This window comes from Neovison vison, chromosome 13 (genome assembly GCF_020171115.1).
Source record: "Neovison vison isolate M4711 chromosome 13, ASM_NN_V1, whole genome shotgun sequence".
Lineage (NCBI taxonomy): Eukaryota > Metazoa > Chordata > Mammalia > Carnivora > Mustelidae > Neogale > Neogale vison.
The window spans coordinates 85,642,870-85,663,576 of NC_058103.1; the positions used below are offsets into that span (position 1 = coordinate 85,642,870).

Consider the following 20,707-nt stretch of genomic DNA (forward strand, 5'->3'; position numbering starts at 1 on the left):
TTTTCTTTTTGACAGGTTAATTCTAAGAGACTAAGAAATCCTGGTGTATTAACATCCCATACAGCCAAATGATTCAACAAAAGAAAAACTTATCAGAAAGATCTCTAGTTTTATACCTGGGTTCCGAAACACAACAGGCTGTAAGTTGGGCTGGGTATTAGAGCCTCGAAGCTGATGCAAGGGGAGGAGCTGAACAATCTGCCCGTTAGGATGCCTGAACAGATTCATCCCACTTGGGCTCCTAACAGGCTGCAAGACCATCCGATGCCCCTGAAGCTGTGTGTTTGGAACAGGTCTAAGAGTAGGAGAACCTTGCTGCACTGGAATCAGCAACAATCGGGGTCCAGTACGTTTCACTGTGTTAGAAGAGACCTGAGGAGTAGCCACTGGAATCTGAGGGGCATTTTCTGAAAAACAGAAAACGGAAACATAGTGTCAGTTCACTTTAATGCATACAGGAAAAACTATTAGGACATAAGATCTGACCACACTATAAATAATTTCTAATTTGAGAATTATACAGTTGGTGAAATCCTGTACCTCTATCATACGTTACTTAATAGTCCTATGGTGGAGAACAATTTATCTTAAAACCCAATTATCAAGACATTGTAGGACCTTACACTCAGAATGGTTTTTAAAAAAAAAAAAAAAAAAAAAGCATCAGTTGTCAAGAGGTGCATTTAAAGAGATAATGCCTCTGCCTAATGAAAAACATGGCAGGCTGCTAAATCTCGATTCTCATTAAAGTTAAACAGATCATTCATGATAAAATGCTCTTCTTCAACTTTATAATTCAGGTCATTAACGCTAAAATTACGACTTCATTTCATAGGTAACACTCAAGTAAGATAAAGTCAAGGACTAAAAATCACGAGGCATAAAAAACTTCTTGGCTTTTAAAATACACTGACAAATAACCAAAGCATAAAGATATGTGGAAATTATTTTTCAGAAGAAAAAAAAATACATACCCCCAAAAAATGGAATGAAATTAAGAGACATCAAAGAAGCAGGGAAATAAAGCCTGGTTAGGAAGAGGCAAAAGATAGTTTTAAAACAAACAGAAAAAGCAAAAATTTAGTGCAAAAGATGTGAATTTTAAAAAATTTCAAATCATTAATAGTACCTAAAGTCCCACTTCAATGTTTGGAAGAGATATTTAGAAATACTGAAGACAGAAAAATAATAATACAAACAATCTACAGACAGATTTTTGGTCATGGGGATGAAAAGACAGGAGTGACAGTGATGCTGGACAGAAATGAAACTAATCTAACATTACCATTCAAAGTAGTGAACTTATTTAACATTACTAATAAATATTTTCATTAGTTTGTCGCTAAATAAAAAAAAAAATCAACAAACCAAACGAATCAGTTTAACATGTGACACTATCAGATAAGTACTCTCTACCCACAAAACATATCCAACTTCTAAAAGGAAATTATGCTCCTAACATTTACATGACAAATTATATGTAAGATCCAGAACTACTCTTGAAAGTGAAATAAAACACAAAGACCAAACTGTTGGGGGGAGGTGCAATTTAAATAAAAAGAATCCACCTTACACGAATTAAGAAACACGTTAAAGCATTCTTAATTTCCTGAACATTTCTAACATTTTAGAGAGTGGTTCAAACCCAAAGCACTCTTAATTCAGAGAACGAAAGCAACCTTTAACAGACACAAAATATACAAGTATTTATTCACATGCAGGTGAGGGCTAAGAAGGGAAAAGAAAAAGAAGTTAAATGAAAAAGTCACAGACGTCTGTCTAAGTACCCAAGTTGGGAATCCTCTTTACGAACCTAAAACGAAATTACACACACTTAGAAGTTACCAGAGTCAGCTCCATTTTAAAAAGAGCAGTTAATAAAATCTGTTAACATTAATATTTCCTCAAGTGGTATTATAGAAGATATTTTTAGATGGTATATGGATTTAGTATATCACCATATCATGCTGTCAGAAAGTAGTTTCTTTTTCAATTTTAATCTTCTGATTATATACAGAAGAAAATACTAGTCTTTGATATTACATCAGCATTTTCTAGGTTTCTTCATTAACAGAGTGCAAGCTACATATTAACATGGTAGCTAGCTAGAATGTATTTCTTTTTATTATTGTTTCTAATGTATTTATTTATGGAGTAAACCTCTGTTACGACAAGTAATGTTGGTTTCCAATTACAGTAAAATAGCTCCTTTTAAAAATACATTTAAGCAAACAAAGGAGTTTACTTAAATAAGAATATTAAGTCAATAATAGTACAAATGAGAATCAGAGCAAAATAACCTGAATGTATATTCCAAGTGACTGAAATCTGAGAAACAGCAAACCACAAAAAGCTAAACAAACTACTTTATAGTTTCATGACAGAAGTAAGGAAAAGGGTTGGAATCCGTATCGTTTAGAAAAATCTCAAGTTAAAATATGACAAGATATAAACCTTGAGATCCAATAGGAAATCAAAATGGCTTTATCAACAACAATCTCAGTTCTGAAACTGCATATTAAACTGATCATTTTTAATCTTCATATATGGGGAGAAGCAGAAGACAACAAATTTAATCCATGTTTCATTTATCCTTTGGAAAGACCTTCAACTTTAAACTAACTCCCAAATCACTTCATTCCTAAAACACTGATAGAGATTTGGACTATGTCACTAAATGCAAAAATATTTAGTAGGAAAAATATGAATATCCGAAGAATTATTGTTGCCTACTTATTTCCCCTTAAGTCCTATGAAGTCTCTCACTCTTACATAGTTAATTCTGAGAACATTAAGAGAACCATTTATTTTAGCTGGTTGAATTAGGATATAAAAAATTAGCCAAGTGTAGGATATTCCTATTTTATATTCACTTAACATAAGCCTACAAAAAAACTTTAACTGAAAAGCTGATAAACATACAGATTCCTAAACAAAGATATATGCCTCCTTATTTCTATCTCAGTCAGTTCATACAAAATAATAAATAGAAGGATAATGTCAGTAGTATATAGGAATTGGTCGGATTCACAAAAATGATTTTTAGTAGGTAAAAGGACCTAGGGTCTTAATCTTCAGTAAGGAGAGAAAAGCCCTTAGCCTGGCTGTAGCATGGCAAAAGCCCTCTGTTCTCTTTTTTAATTAAAAGGAAGCACACACAGGGACTCCTGGGTGGCTCAATTGGTTAAGCATCTGCCTTCGGCTCAGGTCATTATCCCATAATCCCAGGTCCTGGGATGGAGCCCCACACCAGGCTTCCTGCTCAGCGGGGAGCCTGCTTCTCCCTCTGCCTGTGGCTCCCCACTGTTTGTGTGCATGCACATGTGTGCACATGCTCTCTCTCTGGAAAATGAATAAATAAAATCTTTAAAAAAATAAAAATAAAAAGCACACACAGTCCCCACCCCCACCCCCCAGAAAGGAATACCTACACATTTGGGTTCCCTCCTCAGAGATGCAGACCTAGCTCTCAGCACACAGAAGTACACTTTGTGCTGTGCCCATCTTGATGGCGGCTCTACTGGCTCAGAACTCCACTCCTACATACATTATTTCAGATTCAGCCAGTATTTCCATTATAATGTTTTTGAGTATTTTTAATCTCCTCAGAAAATCTCCAGCTCCACACTAAACCATCTGCCAAGGCTGTTCAATTTATCTCTAAAGTACCAGTTACGGTTTTTATCAGTGCTCTGGTTACAAAGTTGCAGAGATTTTTAGTGATTTGTCCTAACCCTTTATTATCCATGAGGTCTATTATTTTCAGTGTTCAGTTTTGCAGAAGGTCAAGGTTTTCAGGAATCCATGTATCATGTTACAGCAGAAACACCTACACTGTTACCCTGATATAGCCGTAATCCTAACAAAACCGTAAGTGATATAAACAGTTGTATGGTAAGTAAACCAGCTAGTAACATCTAGGCCTTACCTGGTCTCTGGCTCACTGGTGGACTCCCATCAATTCCCGAGAGTATAATGGGAACAGAGCCCAGAGATGAAGTTGGTGTGGTCACCATGGAGGAAGATGCAGCTGTGGTCACCACGACTATGGAGGTGGAGGCAGTGGAAGCAACAGGAAGAGTTATAGTTGGAGGAGATGCTACCAAAGACTTAGGAAAAGCAACTGAAGCCACAGGGGTAGTAATCCCAGTCGTTTTGATAAGGTTCACAGTGGCTGTAGACTGGGAAGGTGTTACAGGGGTGCTGGTATTAGTTTCAGAAACCTCAACAACCCCTGCAGTGGTAACACCAGAAGAGTAAGTAGTTTCTTTAGTTCCCACGTCAGAAATAGCAGTCATAGGTGTCACAGCAGTAACATTCTCTAAAAACACTTGAGGGGTGGTAGTAGTGACAGCAGCAGTCACAGGGCTGCACACCTGAACTGGCTCAGAAGAAACCACAGGTGTGACGACCATTACTGGAGAAGGTCTGATACTGAACTTCTGTGGCCCTGTTAGGGGTTGGGGTGTGCTAACTCCAGGTATCTTCTGCTGCAGGGCTCCAACTTTACTCATCACAAACTGTGTGAACACACCACCAGGAGAGGGTCGAGCCGCTGCAAATAAAAATTTGCAGGTCAAATATCTTCAGTTCTCATATTTTATCCTCTTAGTGATTGTGTTTATCAACATTTATTGTGCACCACTGGGTCAATTTCTTACAGGTACTACCTACCTGCATGATATGTGCCAATTTCCACCCAGAAATCACACACTTCTCTCAACCCAAACCAAACCTTTTTAATACTATGAAAGGGATTAAAAGTGGGTGTTCCTACTAAGATTCTTTTGACTGTGCAATATAGCCAAATTGCCAGGACACTAAAAAGGCAATATAGCAGCACACAACTTCATCATCTAAAACAGTGAAGAACATCGTTAAGGAGGTTTTTCTTCCCCTAACTCTAATTTTAAAACTTGTTTCACCACTTCCTCGTCCCAGCACCTCTGCTTCTTTGTAACTGCTATCCTCTTATGAGACAGTTAAGTTTTACATATTTCTGAAGTGTATAAAGACACTTTTCAAAAGAGGGCAGGATAGGACTTAAAATCACCAGTTAAAGCTACTTTAAAAATGGTAAAATGGGGTCTTTTTAAGGCATACAATGCTTGTCCTCCATCTTCATATAACTCCAGCATTCAGCCAGATTATTTCAATTTCCCATCAGAGGAATAAGAATACAGCAATGGACACTTATAGTCCTAAACAGATCTGAACAACAAAAAGAAGAATTCAATAAACTGACTATATATACTCGCAATGCTATAACACAAAATGCTTTCAGAAAGTAGTTTATTACAGACTCCAGCACTGAAATATTAAACAAATGAGGTTTTCATTCACAGAACAGGATGAATAGAATAAAGCAACACTTCCAACTTGTGTTTTTCAAGAGCTTTTTATTCTAAGCCTATACAACACAAACTCAACCCCCTTGGATTTGCTAGCTCCTTGGTTTCATAAGTTCAAGGAACATATATATGACTGGTTACAAAAATACCAGTGCCCATAAAAGAAATATTAAATTAGGTAAAGTATTTAAGAGTAAGTCTTCCTTTTTTAAAAACAAAATAAAAAATCTAACTCTTTTCTGTATTATTAAAACCAGTCTAAAAGTCTGGAAATAACTATTAACTAGAGTTCATCTACTATCATAGGTGGTCAGGAAGAATTACCAAAAACAGATAAGATCAGGCAAGACAGACATCAAGAATAAGAACAATGCCAATTTTATATTTCTCTAATTTTCACAACCTCTATACTTGTATCCACTGGCCAAGCACCAAGGCACAGGCCTTTCTAAAATATATGTACAGTCAAACTTACCAATCGGTCTTTTTGCCGGGACAAATGCCTTCAGATTCTTCCCAGGGCGATTTGTTGTAGCGCCAGAGGAGGATGCCGTTTTGCAATTGGATGTTGAAGGCAACAGGGTACGTGGTTTCCTGGATGCAGCCACCTTGGCATTGGATGCTACCTTGGAGATGACAGTACTGAGGGTTGAGAGGTCCAGGACTGAGGGTCGCAACCTGCCTGTGATATAAGCAGCTAGCCTATTGGCTGGATGCAATGCCCCCATCTGTCCCAATAGCAACTTAGCCTGCGGGTAACTCTTACCATTAACCTGAAACAAGTGGCAAAGAGAAATTCTGTAAAGATAAAATTCTCTTGCTAACTTATCTCCCTTGACAGGGGTTTCATTTTTACAAGGTTTTAAAAGTCTATTCTTCAGATTTAAAGGGAAAAAGAAATGAACTTTTTCCATTTGATACATAATCTGAGTATTAGAAGGTGGAAAAAAAAAAAAGCTGCCATCTGATATTCTGAACTAATCTCATCTTCATTTTGGTAGTTTGGAAACAGACTACCTTAGTTCATCAATATCTGCTCCTAGATATGTGAGAGGCACAGTCAAATCTAAGGAATCATCCAACAGTTTTACTTAAGCAATTCTGGTTAAACTATTAACAATCACCACCAAAAAATGAATAGCTGTGTTCCACAGAATCTCTCTGACAAGACCAATGAGGCACAGTGAAGCCCTCTCAAGGGTCCCTTCAAGCATCCTTCATATTTGAAAAATATATGGTGAATCTACTTTTAAGTTTTAAGAAAGCCATTGTTAGAATATCCTAAGCCAAAAGGTCCCCTTCAGTCTTTAAAACACTCAACTTTGAAGATACTGTTATGTCTTGGACAAAACTTGAGCTCAAGAAAAGAGCTAGAAGAAACTCAATTATAACTTTAGAGACAATCACTGGCCACCAGAACAAGTAATCAATAAATGAGGTAAAGATTTTTCTCTACTGCCTGAGCTGACACACTGTCCATCTGGGACTGCACAATTGTTTTTTTAAAAAGGAAAGGGAAAAAAAAAAACCTTCTCTAATTTCTTACCCATGTTCTCAAAGTCCTATTCCTGGGTGACTAGAGAAGACATTCTTTTCTGTTCCTCCTTTCCATCACTGAAAAGGGGGAGAGGGTGAAGTGTGGTGGAGAAACCCCTACTCTCTAAAGTAATAGGAAACTGGTAAAGAGAATAGCTACAGCAAGCCAACCTCTCCTCAAAGACAAAAATTACTCTTTACTACTTAAATGAAACCACAATTACTCCCAGATAGATCAGAAATATCTCTGCCTTGAGTTTGATATAAAGAATGTGATCTTTCCAACCTAAAGGAAAGTTTACTGTAGTTTTTCAGGGTCTCTGGAGGTCTAAGATACCTCATTTTCTCCTTTGGGACTTGCTCTGAAGACTACTCAACAGCTTCCCTAAAGCCTACATTACAGTGGCCTGACTGCTTAGGCAAATTTGTATTTTATGGTGGCTTTCTGAGTCCGAGACAGGAGAGAACACAAATTTCTATACCTGTATTGGGGGGGGGTCCCCAAGTCTCACTAGAAATGAGCTCAAGTCTCTGTTCTCAAAGTATAAAAACAATAAATGAAATAAGAAAACACTGTTCCCCTCAAGAAATACCAACAGAACCAGTTACATAGCACCATCAAGAATAAACTGCAATAAAAAGTTTTTAATTAAGTAGATGAGTGAAAGAGTCCTATTAATGGAACAGTCCACAGCCCAGAGAAGTGGTCAAGCTAGTAAAGTCAAGTAACCTTAGCAAGCATGTCAGACACTTCCACCCATTTGCTACTCTGACATAAAAGTGCATTTAATATCACTGAGCAAGAGGAGAAAACCTTCTTACTAAAATTACATTTTACTTCTCCTTCCAAAGGATTTTCTAGATGCCGGTATAATTTTACTAATATAACCTGTCTAAATTACTAAACAACAAGGATTTATTTGTACTATGACAATCATTATATCAGCAAAAACCCTACTATGGACCAAATCAAGACAAAAAAATGCAATTTTTAGAAATTTTATACTTTTCAATAACACCTTGCAAAACTAAAATTTTCTCCAGGTTTCCAACCATACACTACTATCTTACAATCAATGTCACCTTGTTTTGAAAGCTATTTATTAATAATAATAATCCCAAGAACTAGATGGAACTCCTTACTATAGTTGTCAAAGTATCAGTAGAGCCCAAGCAGTAAAATTTTGAGAGTCAGGAACTTTCTGAGATGATAGAAATAAAATCATAAGCTAATATAGGGCTCCACAGTCAAAAATTTACTCTAGATATGCATTTATAAACTAGGCCTATTACAAAAAGAGATGGTTTTGTCACCCAGTTCCCAGGAAATGTGAAGATAAATGATATAAGGCCCACAAAGGGCTCTGAAAAATCAAGATGTTACCTAAGCAGAAAAAGGTGCTACATCCAGATTAAAGGCAATTCTCACCTGGATAAGCCCAGATGTGCTTGAACTGGGTTTACGTTTATAGGCCACAAGCTTCCCTGCAGGAGAAAGCCCTGCGTAAAAAGGCAGACCTTTGCCTCCATGTAATCTCTCCCTCACTGAATCCAGGGCATCTGTCTGCACAGGAGAGATATCATCCATTTTCCCAGGGGATAATGGACCATCAGGAGTCTCTGATCCAGATTTCTCAGCCATATCATCTTGGTCTTGGCATGATGGCATAGAGATTTTCACACGAGAAGAATAAACAGGAGGGTTCTTCTCACCCCGGCTCTTTCGCTGAGAAGCCAACTCAATGATGAAGTTGCCCACCTTAAGTGACTGTGGCATGTTGCTATTGATGTGCTGGGATAAGATGCTCAAAATCTTGTTCCGATCCTCCTCCCAGTTGCAGTCTGAGATGATTTCTATCAGTTTGGTGGGACCACCTGGTGACCTCTGATGCACATAGGAGGTAGAGGATTCCCCTTCGTTGCAGGAAGACTTCCAGCTTTTCTCTGATAAGGAATTGAAAGATATTTCTGCATCACAGCATTTTGTACTGAACTTTAAAAGATTTTATTTTCCCTGGGTTCTCAGAAAAGTGCCAACAGCACAGAAATTGAGCACTTGCCCAGTGTCTGAATCCCACGTACTTCCAGTGGTAATTTAACAACTCACAATTTGGGACTTTTCCATGAAAAAGGAATATTCCAGAGAATCATACTATAATAGGATATCCTGCTGCTTGGGGTCACTAATAAAAAGAGAGTCTCACTTTAAGACTGCTCCAAAAGCCATAACTATTATATAAGAAAGTGTTACACCTTGCAAACAAAGCATGACCTATAACCAAGGTTAAGATTTGATATAGTTTGGTGTTCTGCTATCCATACAGGAAAAGCAAAGACACTTGCAAGACGCTTTGTAACATGTGATAGCTAGATTCAATCCTAAAGAACAAGAGAGAGACTATTGTGGTTAAAAAGTGTATTCTACTTCTAGTTTCTACTACAAATACTTCTGAATTTACTTCTCTGACACTAGATATGACTGCTCCATTTCTACATTATTTGCAGATTATTTAGCTCACCAGGTATTTATATTCATAGCAACATGTTAACTGGATGTCTGGTTTCACTGACTTCTACAGCACAGTCTCCCAACCACTATGCTAATTACAAGTATGTCAGGATATAGATGCCCTCAGCCTTCAAGGGGCTATGTTCTCAGACAGGTTCTCTTTATCCCAGCAGCCTCTCCCAAATACCTCAATATGCTATAAAAATAATATCACTTTTCATGTGTATCATGCCATTAAAAAGAGGGGGCACGCTTGGGTGGGTCAGTCAGTTAAGCATCCAACTCTTGATTTGGGCTCAGGTCATGATCTTGGGGTCCTGGGATCATGCCCCACATTGGGCTCCACGCTCAGCTGGGAGTCTGCTTAAGGACTCTATCTCTCCCCCTGCCCCTGACCCCACTTGTACGGTTTCTAATAAATAAATCTTAAAAAAAAAACAAAAGAGAGAGAATCATTAACCATATCCTAAGTGTCTCATGAAATAACATGCCATATCAACATGAATGAATTTTATTTTTTTTAGTAGGAGTGATGAACAGTCCAAACAGGAAAAGACTTCTCTATCATCTCCATTTTTAGAAGAAGCTAGAAAAGGGGTAGGTAAAAATGTTTTGGGGGTGTGTGTGCAGATTATTACTATACATATATATACACATACACAGATTATTATCATACATATAATTACTATAAAATGACTTAAGACTTAATTTTCAAACAAACCTTGCAATTTATCAGAATCATCGTCTAGGTCACAGGTGACTGGTTTCAATGGCTGCTGTTCAGAATCAGGCTCCTAAAGAAGGGTATAACACAAATACTTCAACACAAAATAATTACCAACAGAAACTAGGACATAAACATTGAATCTCTGAAAGAAGCCTGAAACAGCAGAAAGACTCAAGTGTCAACAGCTTCACATCTATATGCACAGCTGCATTACTATCATATTATATAAGCCTTGGCAAAAACAGCCTAGCTCTCTAATGTCCTTGACAGTAACTGAGTCACCAAGAAAAAAATTAACAGCACACTTTATATGTAGTGTATTCTAGTAAAGAAGGCAAAAAATTCGATGTTTAATAGAACAAGCTTCAGTTAATCTGAAAATCACTAATGCAGATACGAATCCTAATAATCACAGAAAAATTATTTAATAAAACTCAGAAATGTTTAAGCTTTTAAAAATTACTTCAGCTTCAGAAACAGTACTTTAATTTTTTTTTTTTTAAAGATTTTATTTTATTTATTTGAGAGAGAGAGACAGTGAGAGAGAGAATGAGCGAGGAGAAGGTCAGAGAGCGAAGCAGACTCCCCATGGAGCTGGGAGCCTGATGTGGGACTCGATCCCGGGACTCCAGGATCACGCCCTGAGCCGGAGGCAGTCGTTCAACCAACTGCGCCACCCAGGTGTCCCAGAAACAGTACTTTAAATAACCTTAAGGGATTGTTCTCTAAAGCAAGTATGCAGAGAGACAAACTGATACACTCATCACATAACCTTTCTCTGCCCCTCAAGAATGACTCCAAATTTTTCTGATAGTGATGTAAATTCTAATACTAGCAACAGGGAAATGGAAGTTAAAAAGACAAATCAGGCAATAAGTAAATCACCTTTACACTACAGTTCTCGGGACTAGACTGACATGAGCCCTGCTGCTGAAATGATGGGGATGGGGATGGTGATGGTTGTCTCTGTTCCTCTTTTTTTCGTTCATATACTCGAACTCGGGCACAAGTCATCATACTCTCAAAGTACAAGTACACCGGATCCTTGTCCTCTTCCCGAATCTGGAAGTTTCATAAAACAAAACATTCAATACAGTGGGGTAAAAAACATTCTAGACTCCAAAAGGAAAAGAATGTTTAATCTTTATCTCTATTACAACATTTGAAATTTTTTAATGCAAATTTTAACGAGTAGAATCAATATGTGCTAAATATCTTGGGCCGTCAGAAAGGATCTGGTTCTCTACCAAGAAATCTCAGGTCACATCAGAGCAGTGCTTCTCAAATAATCTGCAGTGAGGACACATTTCTGAATTACCAATCCAACACAGACTGATCCTTTTGTAAAATGTTTTTAGAAAAACAAAAGACATGTAAAATACAAGCCCAAGTATTTTAGTATTAAGTTTAATACACATAAAATTATTCTATCAAGTATCTGTAAAAGTTTCTAAATATTTACTCCCATTTTCTATATTTATTTCATCATATCCTAGTAACAAGTAGTTTTGGATCAGCACAAAGACCACATTGAATAGCACCACACGAAGACATCTTTAAGACTGAAATGGATTTAATCATCAGAAATGCGTAAGCTCTTAACAGAAAAAGCATCAGCTCTTTTACCTATCAATCTTCATAGTCATATATCAACTATTACTTAAATCTTTACTGTGACTGTATATAAAGAAGTCGGCTTTACAAAGATGAGTTACTTCTTACAGCTTTTCCAAATGCTTTCCTACTAAAAATATGTATGCACTACATCTCAATTACTCAATATTCTACACTACAGTACTAAGAACAGGATCTTTTTTTTTTTTTTTTAAAGATTTTATTTATTTATTTATTTGAGAGACAGATCACAAGTAGACAGAGAGGCAGGCAGAGAGAGAGGAGGAAGCAGGCTCCCTGCTGAGCAGAGAGCCCGATGCGGGGCTCGATCTCAGGACCCTGAGATCATGACCTGAGCCGAAGGCAGAGGCTTTAACCCGCTGAGCCACCCAGGCGCCCCAAGAACAGGATCTTTAAAACACTTTTGAACACAACTTTATATGATCTTCCTGAATAGAGATCTGGCTATCCTTAAAAACAGTAGAAATTTGGGGCGCCTGGGTGGCTCAGTGGGTTAAGCCGCTGCCTTTCGGCTCAGGTCATGATCCCAGGGAGCAAGGAGCCTGCTTCCCTCTCTCTCTCTCTCTCTGCCTGCCTCTCTGTCTACCTGTAATCTCTGTCTATCAAATAAACAAATAAAATCTTTAAAAAAAAAAAAAAAAAGGAGGAATTCTTAGTATATTCACTCCACTTTTAAAGACATTTAAAGTTCCAGAAATTAAGCTAATTAAAGACTGATGCTCACAGGTGTATTACTTAAAAGCAGAATGATTCACAGAATACAAACCAAAAATCTCGGTGAAATCCATTATCTCTACAAATGACTTTTGTAACTTGCAGCTAAAGATGAAAATCTGGGCTTACCACAGGATTGGGTTTGGGAGTATATGCCCGTGCAGGTTTAATTCCAGTGAGCACTTTGCCCTTCACAGTAGCAGGTAAAACTTCTGGCTGAGGCAACAACAATGGCTTCATAGGCTCAATGACAGAAGGTGTTGGGATATAAACTGGCTCTGGATCTACTTCACCTTCTACTTTCACCCATAATGGGTAATGTCGAACCGGCTGTTCAGGCTCTGTTTCACATATAGCTTAACAAAAGAGACGGGTAAGATTTTAAGTGACTTTGACAACAAAAGTTCAGAGGCACTTCCAAAACAAAATGTGTTCCCTCACAGAAAGCAGTAACTCATTAAAACGATCTAACAGATGCCCCCTAAAAAACCTTTAGTTGTCATCATATACCTTAATTTATTCATCTATTAACCAAATATTTGTTGAATACAAAGTTAATATAACAATGATTTGTAGCTGTACTTTGTTTCCAACAGGATTTAAGAGACTAATATTTTTAAGAGGAAAAAAAAATTTATTAGTGTAAAAGCTATTATTATTTTAATTTTGGTTTGTCACTTGAAATTGTTTTCTAGATAATTTGAAAAATTAGTATTTTTTTAAAAGTTTTAGTTTATCTTTTTGAACAATGTATAAAGTTGTAAAACTGTGACATCAGCAACTGAAAAGGGTAGGGATGGAGGTGTAAAGGAGAATTTCTGCAGGTTATTGAAGTTAAATTACATAAATTCGACCTAGTGTCTTATAAATTTAGAATATTAAATGTAATCCCATGGTAACCACAAAGAAAATAGTTACACAGTATACATTAAAGAAAACAAGGAAAGAATCGGAAAAATTCACTACAAAATACCTACTAAACACAAAAGATAATAATGTAGGAAATAAGGGCCAAAAAGGCTTCAAGGCATACACAGCAAATACAAGATGAATAAGAAAAAGAAAGCACAATGACAGAAGTTCCTCCTATCAGTCATTATTTTAAATGTAAATGCATTAAATTCTCCCATCAAAGACAGACTCGAAAAACTGTTAAAAACACTTGATCTCACGCCAGGGTGACTCAGTGGGTTATGCCTCTGCCTTTGGCTCAGGTCATGATCTCGGGGTCCTGGGATCAAGCCCCACAACAGGCTCTCTGCCCAGCAGGGAGCCTGCTTCCCACCCCCTGCCTGCTTCTTTGCCTACTTGTGACCTCTTTCCCTGTCAAATAAATAAATAAAACCTTAAAAATAAAAAACAAAAAACCCCACACATGATCCAGTTATACCTTGTCCACACAAGACACAAGATCCAAAGACACAAACAAGTTGAAAGTGAAAGGCTAGGAAAAGATATTCCCTGAAAATGATAACCAAAAAAAGAGCAGGAGTGGCTGCACTAATATCAAACAAAATAAATATTAAATAAAAAAAAGCTGGGGCACCTGGGTGGCTCAGTCGGGTAAGCATCCAACTCTTGGTTTTGGCTTGGGTCATGATCTCAAGATCAGGCCCCACACTGGGCTGAAGAGTCAGCGATAAATATGCATGAGATTCTCTCCCACACTCTCTGCCCCTCCCCCTACTTGGGCGCTCTCACTCTCTCAAAATAAAATCTTAAAAAAAAAAAAAAAAAGAAGTTGCAAGAGACAAAAAAGGAACATTATGTATTAATAAAAGTTTCAATACATCCAGAACAAGTAACAATTATAAACATGAACACACCTAATGACAACCCATCAAAATATATGAAGCAAAAACTGAAAAGAATTAAAGGCAAAAACACACAGTTCTGCAATAATAGCTGGAGACTTCAAAACCCAACTCACAATAACAGATAGAAAAACCAGACAGAAAATAAGAAGGGAAACAGAGGATTCAACACAATAAACCAACTAGATCTATTTATTTGACAGAGAGAGAGAGAGAGATCACAAGTAGGCAGAGAGGCAAGCAGAGAGAGAAGGGGGAAGCAGGCTCCCTGCTGAGCAGAGAGCCCCATGCAGGGCTCGATCCCAGGACCCTGAGATCATGACCTGAGCCGAAGGCAGAGCGTTAACCCACCGAGCCACCCACGCGCGCCAAACTAACTCGATCTAAAAGGCATATACAGAACACCCTACCCAACAAGAGAACGCACATTCTTCTCCAACTGCATATCTTCTGGGATAGATCACATGTTAGGTCACAAATTAAGTCTGAAGAGATTTAAAAAGATATCATGCAAATTACTTTCTCTGCCCAGGACAGGATGAAGTCAGAAATCAGTAACAAAATAACACTGGATAAATCACAAAACTGTGGATATTAACAACACACTTTTAAACAATCAATAGATTAAAGAAGAAATCAACAAAGGAAATCAGGAGATACTGAGAGACAAAGGAAAACAAAAATACAACACACCAAAATGACAGACAAAGCAGGAGTGGTTTTATAGGAAAAACGCAGCAGCTCTAAATGACATTAAAAAACAAGAAAGACCTCCCAAATTAACAACCTAGCTTTACAACTTAAAGTGTAAGGTCCTATTTAGCCAGAGCCTCCCCACCCCAGTTAACAGCCATTTTGTTGTTTATACAGTAAAACTTAAATTGACCCTGCTCCCCCAGGGGAACTTACTTAAAAGCAAGTCCAGGAAAACCAGTCCTAGGTAACAAAGCCCAAATACAAGGGTGGGTCAGATCAGGTGGAGATAGCCCGAGAATCAGGGATGAGTCGGGTCTGGTGGAGACATCCAATCAGTGGAGTATGCATATTGTCCCCCTAGGAGTGTGGGCCCCACCTTTTGGGCACCTTTTGGGCATCAATTCTGACCAAGGTGATAGGCTAGTTCAAAATAGCTACTATGGGGTGAACTTTAGTTGAACTGGCCACCCGTGTGTGACCTGGCATGACTGTGCAGCTTTCTCTGTGTGTTGCAATCTCATTGGCCACCTGTGTGTGGCCAGGTTGAACCACCATGGTCTTTGCTCTATAAAAAGTTAGTCTGTGAGGCAGGGAGGGGTCGCCCTCTCTGTAAGAGGTGCCCCGAATGGTCTGTGTGCCGGTTGGTTTGATTCTTGATGCTTGGCATGAAATAAAGCTTTGCCTGACCTTTCCTTTGTATCAGTCTCGCTCCTTTGACCATGGACCAATTATTGGGGGACCCAACAAAAGAACTAGGAAAAAGGAACAAAGCTAAATAAAAAGAAAATAAAGATTAGAACAGAGATAAATGAAATATGTAATAGAAAAATAAAGACAATCAATGAAACCAAAAGTTGCTTATTCAGAGAGATCAACAAAACTAGTATACTACCTAGACAGACTAAGAAAAAAAAGTGGACTCAGATGACTAAATCCAAAATGAAATTAATTCTACAAAAATAAAAAAGATTACAAGAAAGCACTATAAAAAACTGTAAACCAACAAACTGGACCACCTAAATGAAATGAACAAATTCCTAGAAATACAAAATCTACCCAGGGGAAACAGCCAATCAGACCTAAAACTAGTAAGGAGACTGAATCACTAATCAAAAACCCACCCAAAAAGCCCTGGACTTGAAAGCTTCACTGATAAATTTTACTGAACACTTTAAGGACGAATATCTCAATCACTGTAAAACTTATCCAAAAAATGAAAAAGGGTACATTTCCCAACTCATTCTATGAGGCCAACATTACTCTGATACCAAACCCAAAGACATTTAACAAAAAACCAGAGCAATATCCTTTACCAACACTGTTGCAAAATTCCTCCACATGGAAATAAAGACTTAGACAATTACAACCACAAAACACTTCTGAAAGAAATTAAACACAACAGAAAAAGAAGCACACCCCATGCTCATGGATTTTAAGATTTAACATTAAAATGTCAATACTACTCAAAGCAATCTACAGATTCAGTGCAATCCTCATTAAAATCATAATGACATTTTTTGCACAAACAGAAAAATTCATTCTGAAATTCGTATGGAATCTCAACTCATATGACTAGCCAAAAAAAATCTTGGAACATAACAAAACTGGAGTACTCACACTTCCTGATTTCAAAACTTACTACAAAACTACCATAATCAAAACAGTGTAGGACCAACATAAAGGCAGACAAACAGACCAATGGAATACAATAGACAGCCCAAAAATAAATCCTTGCATATATGGTCAATTAATTTTTGAACAACAGTGCCAACCAAGATCATTCCGCTACAGATAGGACAGTGTTTTCAACAAATGGTGCTGGGAACACTAGGTATCCACATGCAAAAGAGTGAAACTGGATCCTTATATAACACCACATATAAAAATATTAACTCAAAATGGATCAAGGACCTAAATATAAGACCTAAATCAATAAAACTCTTAGAAGAAAAAACAAAACAAATGCTTCAAAACACTGGATTTGGTGATCACTTCTTGAATACAACATTAAAGGCACAGACAGCAAAAGAAAAAAAACACAAGAGTCATGAAGATTTTTTAATATTTTCTATCAAAAGACAGTAAACAAAAAGTAAAAAGGTAACCCAAGAATCGGAGATTTGCAAAAAAAACACATTTTGGTAGGAGATAATACACAGAATATAGAGAGAACTCCTCAAACTCTGTAACAACAACAAAAAAACCCAAACAACCCAGATCAACAATGAGGAGCGAACTTGAATAGGCATTTCTACAAAGAAAACAGACAAATGGCTAATAAGCACATGAAAAGATGCTCAACACCAGTAATCTTCAGGGAAGTGCAAATCAAAACTACAATGAGATACCACACCTCACAGACATCTGGATGGATTCCATCAAAAAAAGGGGGGGAAAAAGGTGCTGGTGAGGATGTAGAAAAATTAGAACCCTTGGGCACTGTTAGTGGGAATATTAAATTGCACAGATACTACACAGGAAACAGTAGGAAAGTTCCTCAAAAAATTTAAAAAAGAATTACAATATGATCCCAAAATTCCCCTTCTGGATATATACCCAAAAAAAACTAAAAGCAGGATCTCAAAAAGATACCTGTACACACCAGCATTATTATTTTTTTAATTTATTTATTTGATAGACAGAGAGAGATCACAAGTAGGTGGAGAGGCAGGCAGAGAGAAGGGCAAAGCAGGCTCTGCTCCGCACAGAGCCCGATGTGGGACTCGATCCCAGGACCCTGAGACCATGACCTGAGCCGAAGGCAGAGGCTTAACGCACTGAGCCACCCAGGAGCCCCGTCACCAGCATTATTCACAATTGCTAAAAGGAGGAAGACAGGAGTGCCCATCAATGGATGAATGGTTAAGCAAAATACAGTACAGTCCATCAATGGAATATTATTCAGCCTTTTAAAAGGAAGGAAATTCTACAATAAGCTGTAGCATCAGTGAACCCTGAGAAGGTATTATTAAGTGAGATGAACCAGTCACAAAAAGACAAATACTAAATGATTCCACTTATATGAAGTACTTGGTCAAAATCATCAAGACAAAGTAAAATGGTGACTGCCAGAGGCTGGGGAAGAGGGAAAAGAGGAGTTTGGTTTTAATGGAGTCACAGTTTCAGCTCTTCAACATAAGGAAAGTTATGGTGATAACAGTTATTAGCAACAGTGTGAGTATATTTAATATCACTGAACTGTGCACTTCCCCACATCAGGTTCCCTGCTCGGCAGAAGGCCTGCTTCTCCCTCTCCCACTCCCCCTGCTTGTGTTCTCTCTCTCTCTCTCTCTCTCTCTCTGTCAAATAAATCTTTAAAGCACAACAACAACAAATGGTTAAGATAGTCAAGTTTATGATGAATGTATTCTACCACAATAAAAAAGTTTTTCTAAAGAATGGATGTTGAATTTTAATCTTTACAGCATTTGCTAGTATCATAAAATTTCTCTCCTTTAATCTTGCCAATGGTTTTAAATGTTCTATCATTTGAGATAACACTGTATCACTGTGTAAAGATAAGTAAAAATTTAACAATAAATTTCCCATTTTTTCATATCAAACAGCCAACAACAGTCCTGTAAGTAAACATGTTTTTCCTTTTTTTCTTATAGCTTTATTGATCTATAACATATAGTACCACACATTCAACTTAATGAACTCTGACATACATATACCACTGTGAAACCATCACAACAATTAAAGGTAACATCAACTCCAAGATGTCCTTGTAATTTTAACTGGATAAACTTCTTATACAATCCCTCCATCTTCCCCTCTGCCTCCAACATCCATCCCAACCCTGTCTAGGCAAACACTGTTCTATATATTAGGTGTTTTTTTTTTTTCTTTCTTTCTTAACAAAGAATAGAAATGTTAACTTGGGGGAAAGGCTGAAGCCAACTGCTTATCATTCAGCATAATTATTCTGAGACTGATCCTTGTTGCTGAGTGTATCAATAGTTTGTTTCATCTTTCTGCTGAGTAGTATTCCACTGTTTGTATCTATACCAAATGTCTTTATCCATTCACCTCGAGGGACACCTAGGCTGTCTGCAATTTTCTTGCTATTACAAATAAAGCTGTTATGAGTGCCCACACACAAGATTTTATGTGACACACACTTTCATTTCTGTTGAATAAATGCAAACAAGTGAAATAACTATGTTGTATGGCAGACTTATTTTTAGTATTTTAAGAAACTACCAAACTGTTTTCTAAAGTGACTATACCGTTTTACATTCCTACCAGCTATGCAAGAGAGTTCATATGCTCTATATTCTAATCAGCACTTGGTACAGTCAGTCTTCTTAATTTTAGCCAGTTAAATGTATACGTTAGTATCTTCTTGTGTGTGTGTTTTAGCTGGGTACAGTGCACTTTATTGATGGTACATAACAAGGCAGGAGTCCCTAAGTCCCTCCCCTTCTCCAGGTAATCTGGGAAGAAATTGTATAGAGGTCAAGACATTCTCAGTGTGCTGGGGCAAGAATTCTCAACATCTCTCTTCTTGCTCTTCCTGGGGCTGTTACTCCTTGGAGGCCATGCAGACTGTAAGGTCCACCACCTGATTCTTCTAGCCAAATTCATTCTCAAATTCATGAGCAAGGGTGGAAGACTGGGTGTCAGTGTTAAAGATGCAGAAGACAATCTTGTCCTCCAAGTGGCCCAGGATGCCCTCTGAGGAAGCCAGCCAAAGCCTGTTTACTCCAGTCTTCACCATCATGTCTGCTTGATGGTGACAAGGCTGGCACTGCACCAGAAGATGAGGCTATTGGTTGATCAGGTAAGAGCAGAGAGCCTCCTCGTGGCTTTAATAAAGCATTTTTTAATGACTACTGATAACTTTTCATGTGCCTGATCTTCTGTTTGTGTACCTCCTGCTTATATTGTCTTTTCATTTTTCGATTCACTTTTTAAAAATTATGTTGACTGTCCTCTGAGTTCTTAGTATTTTCAATGAATTTTAAGAATTCTTAATTACAGACAAGGGCCACCTGGGTGGCACAGTCAGTTGGACATGTGACTTCGGCTCCGGTTGTGATCTTGGGGTCCTGGGATACGGCTCTAAGTTGGGTTACCTGCTCAGCAGGCTCTGTTTCTCCCTCTGCCCGCAACCCCCCCCAATCTCAATAAATAAAATCTTTAAAAAAAAATTCTTTATTACAGATACAAAGTCCTATGTTGGCTGCATATTTTCTATACTATTTCTCTTAGTTTGTGGCTTGTCTTTCAATTTTAACAGGTCTTCTGAAAATCAAGTTTTTAATCTTGAGAAATTCATTTCATTACATTTTTTTACATTAATGATTGTGGTTCTGGTATCCTATTTTAAAAATCTTTATGAGTCACAGATCACAAAGGATACTTCCCTTTATTTTGTTCTATACAGTGTATACTTTAAAGCACTTACACTTAATCTAAGACTAACTCTTAAATCTTGAGATAATTTTTATATATAAAGTCATGACTGAGGTTCTGATTTTATTTTTGGAGGCAGGAGAGAGCAGTTTCTAGCTATCAAATTGCTCCACATCCATTTGTTGAGAAGATCATTTCCTCATTAAACTGACTTGGCACTGTGCCAAAAAATTCATTGAATTAATTGGCTTTGTATTTATGTATATCAACTTCTGAGTTCTCTGTTCTGTCTCACTAATGTATAAGTCTTTATCCCAAATCCTTCAGCTTTATAGTATGTCTTAAAATCTGGTAGTGTAACTCT

General features: G+C 37.5%; 1 protein-coding gene across 6 annotated transcripts in view; it reads right to left on the reverse strand.

Moving 5' to 3' along the window:
• Window positions 1-20,707, reverse strand: part of MGA (MAX dimerization protein MGA) — a 173,021-nt gene that overhangs the window by 19,367 nt on the left and 132,947 nt on the right. For 3 of the 6 annotated variants that reach the window (XM_044229700.1, XM_044229698.1, XM_044229699.1), the window contains exons 10-16: window positions 12,602-12,828; window positions 11,009-11,185; window positions 10,118-10,190; window positions 8,317-8,831; window positions 5,827-6,124; window positions 3,929-4,555; window positions 117-407 (exon numbers count right to left, since the gene is read on the reverse strand). In XM_044229700.1, the coding sequence (XP_044085635.1) occupies window positions 117-407; window positions 3,929-4,555; window positions 5,827-6,124; window positions 8,317-8,831; window positions 10,118-10,190; window positions 11,009-11,185; window positions 12,602-12,828 (2,208 nt within the window). The remainder of the gene's footprint in view (window positions 1-116; window positions 408-3,928; window positions 4,556-5,826; window positions 6,125-8,316; window positions 8,832-10,117; window positions 10,191-11,008; window positions 11,186-12,601; window positions 12,829-20,707) is intronic. The other 3 variants (XM_044229702.1, XM_044229701.1, XM_044229703.1) reach the window with 3 other exon arrangements.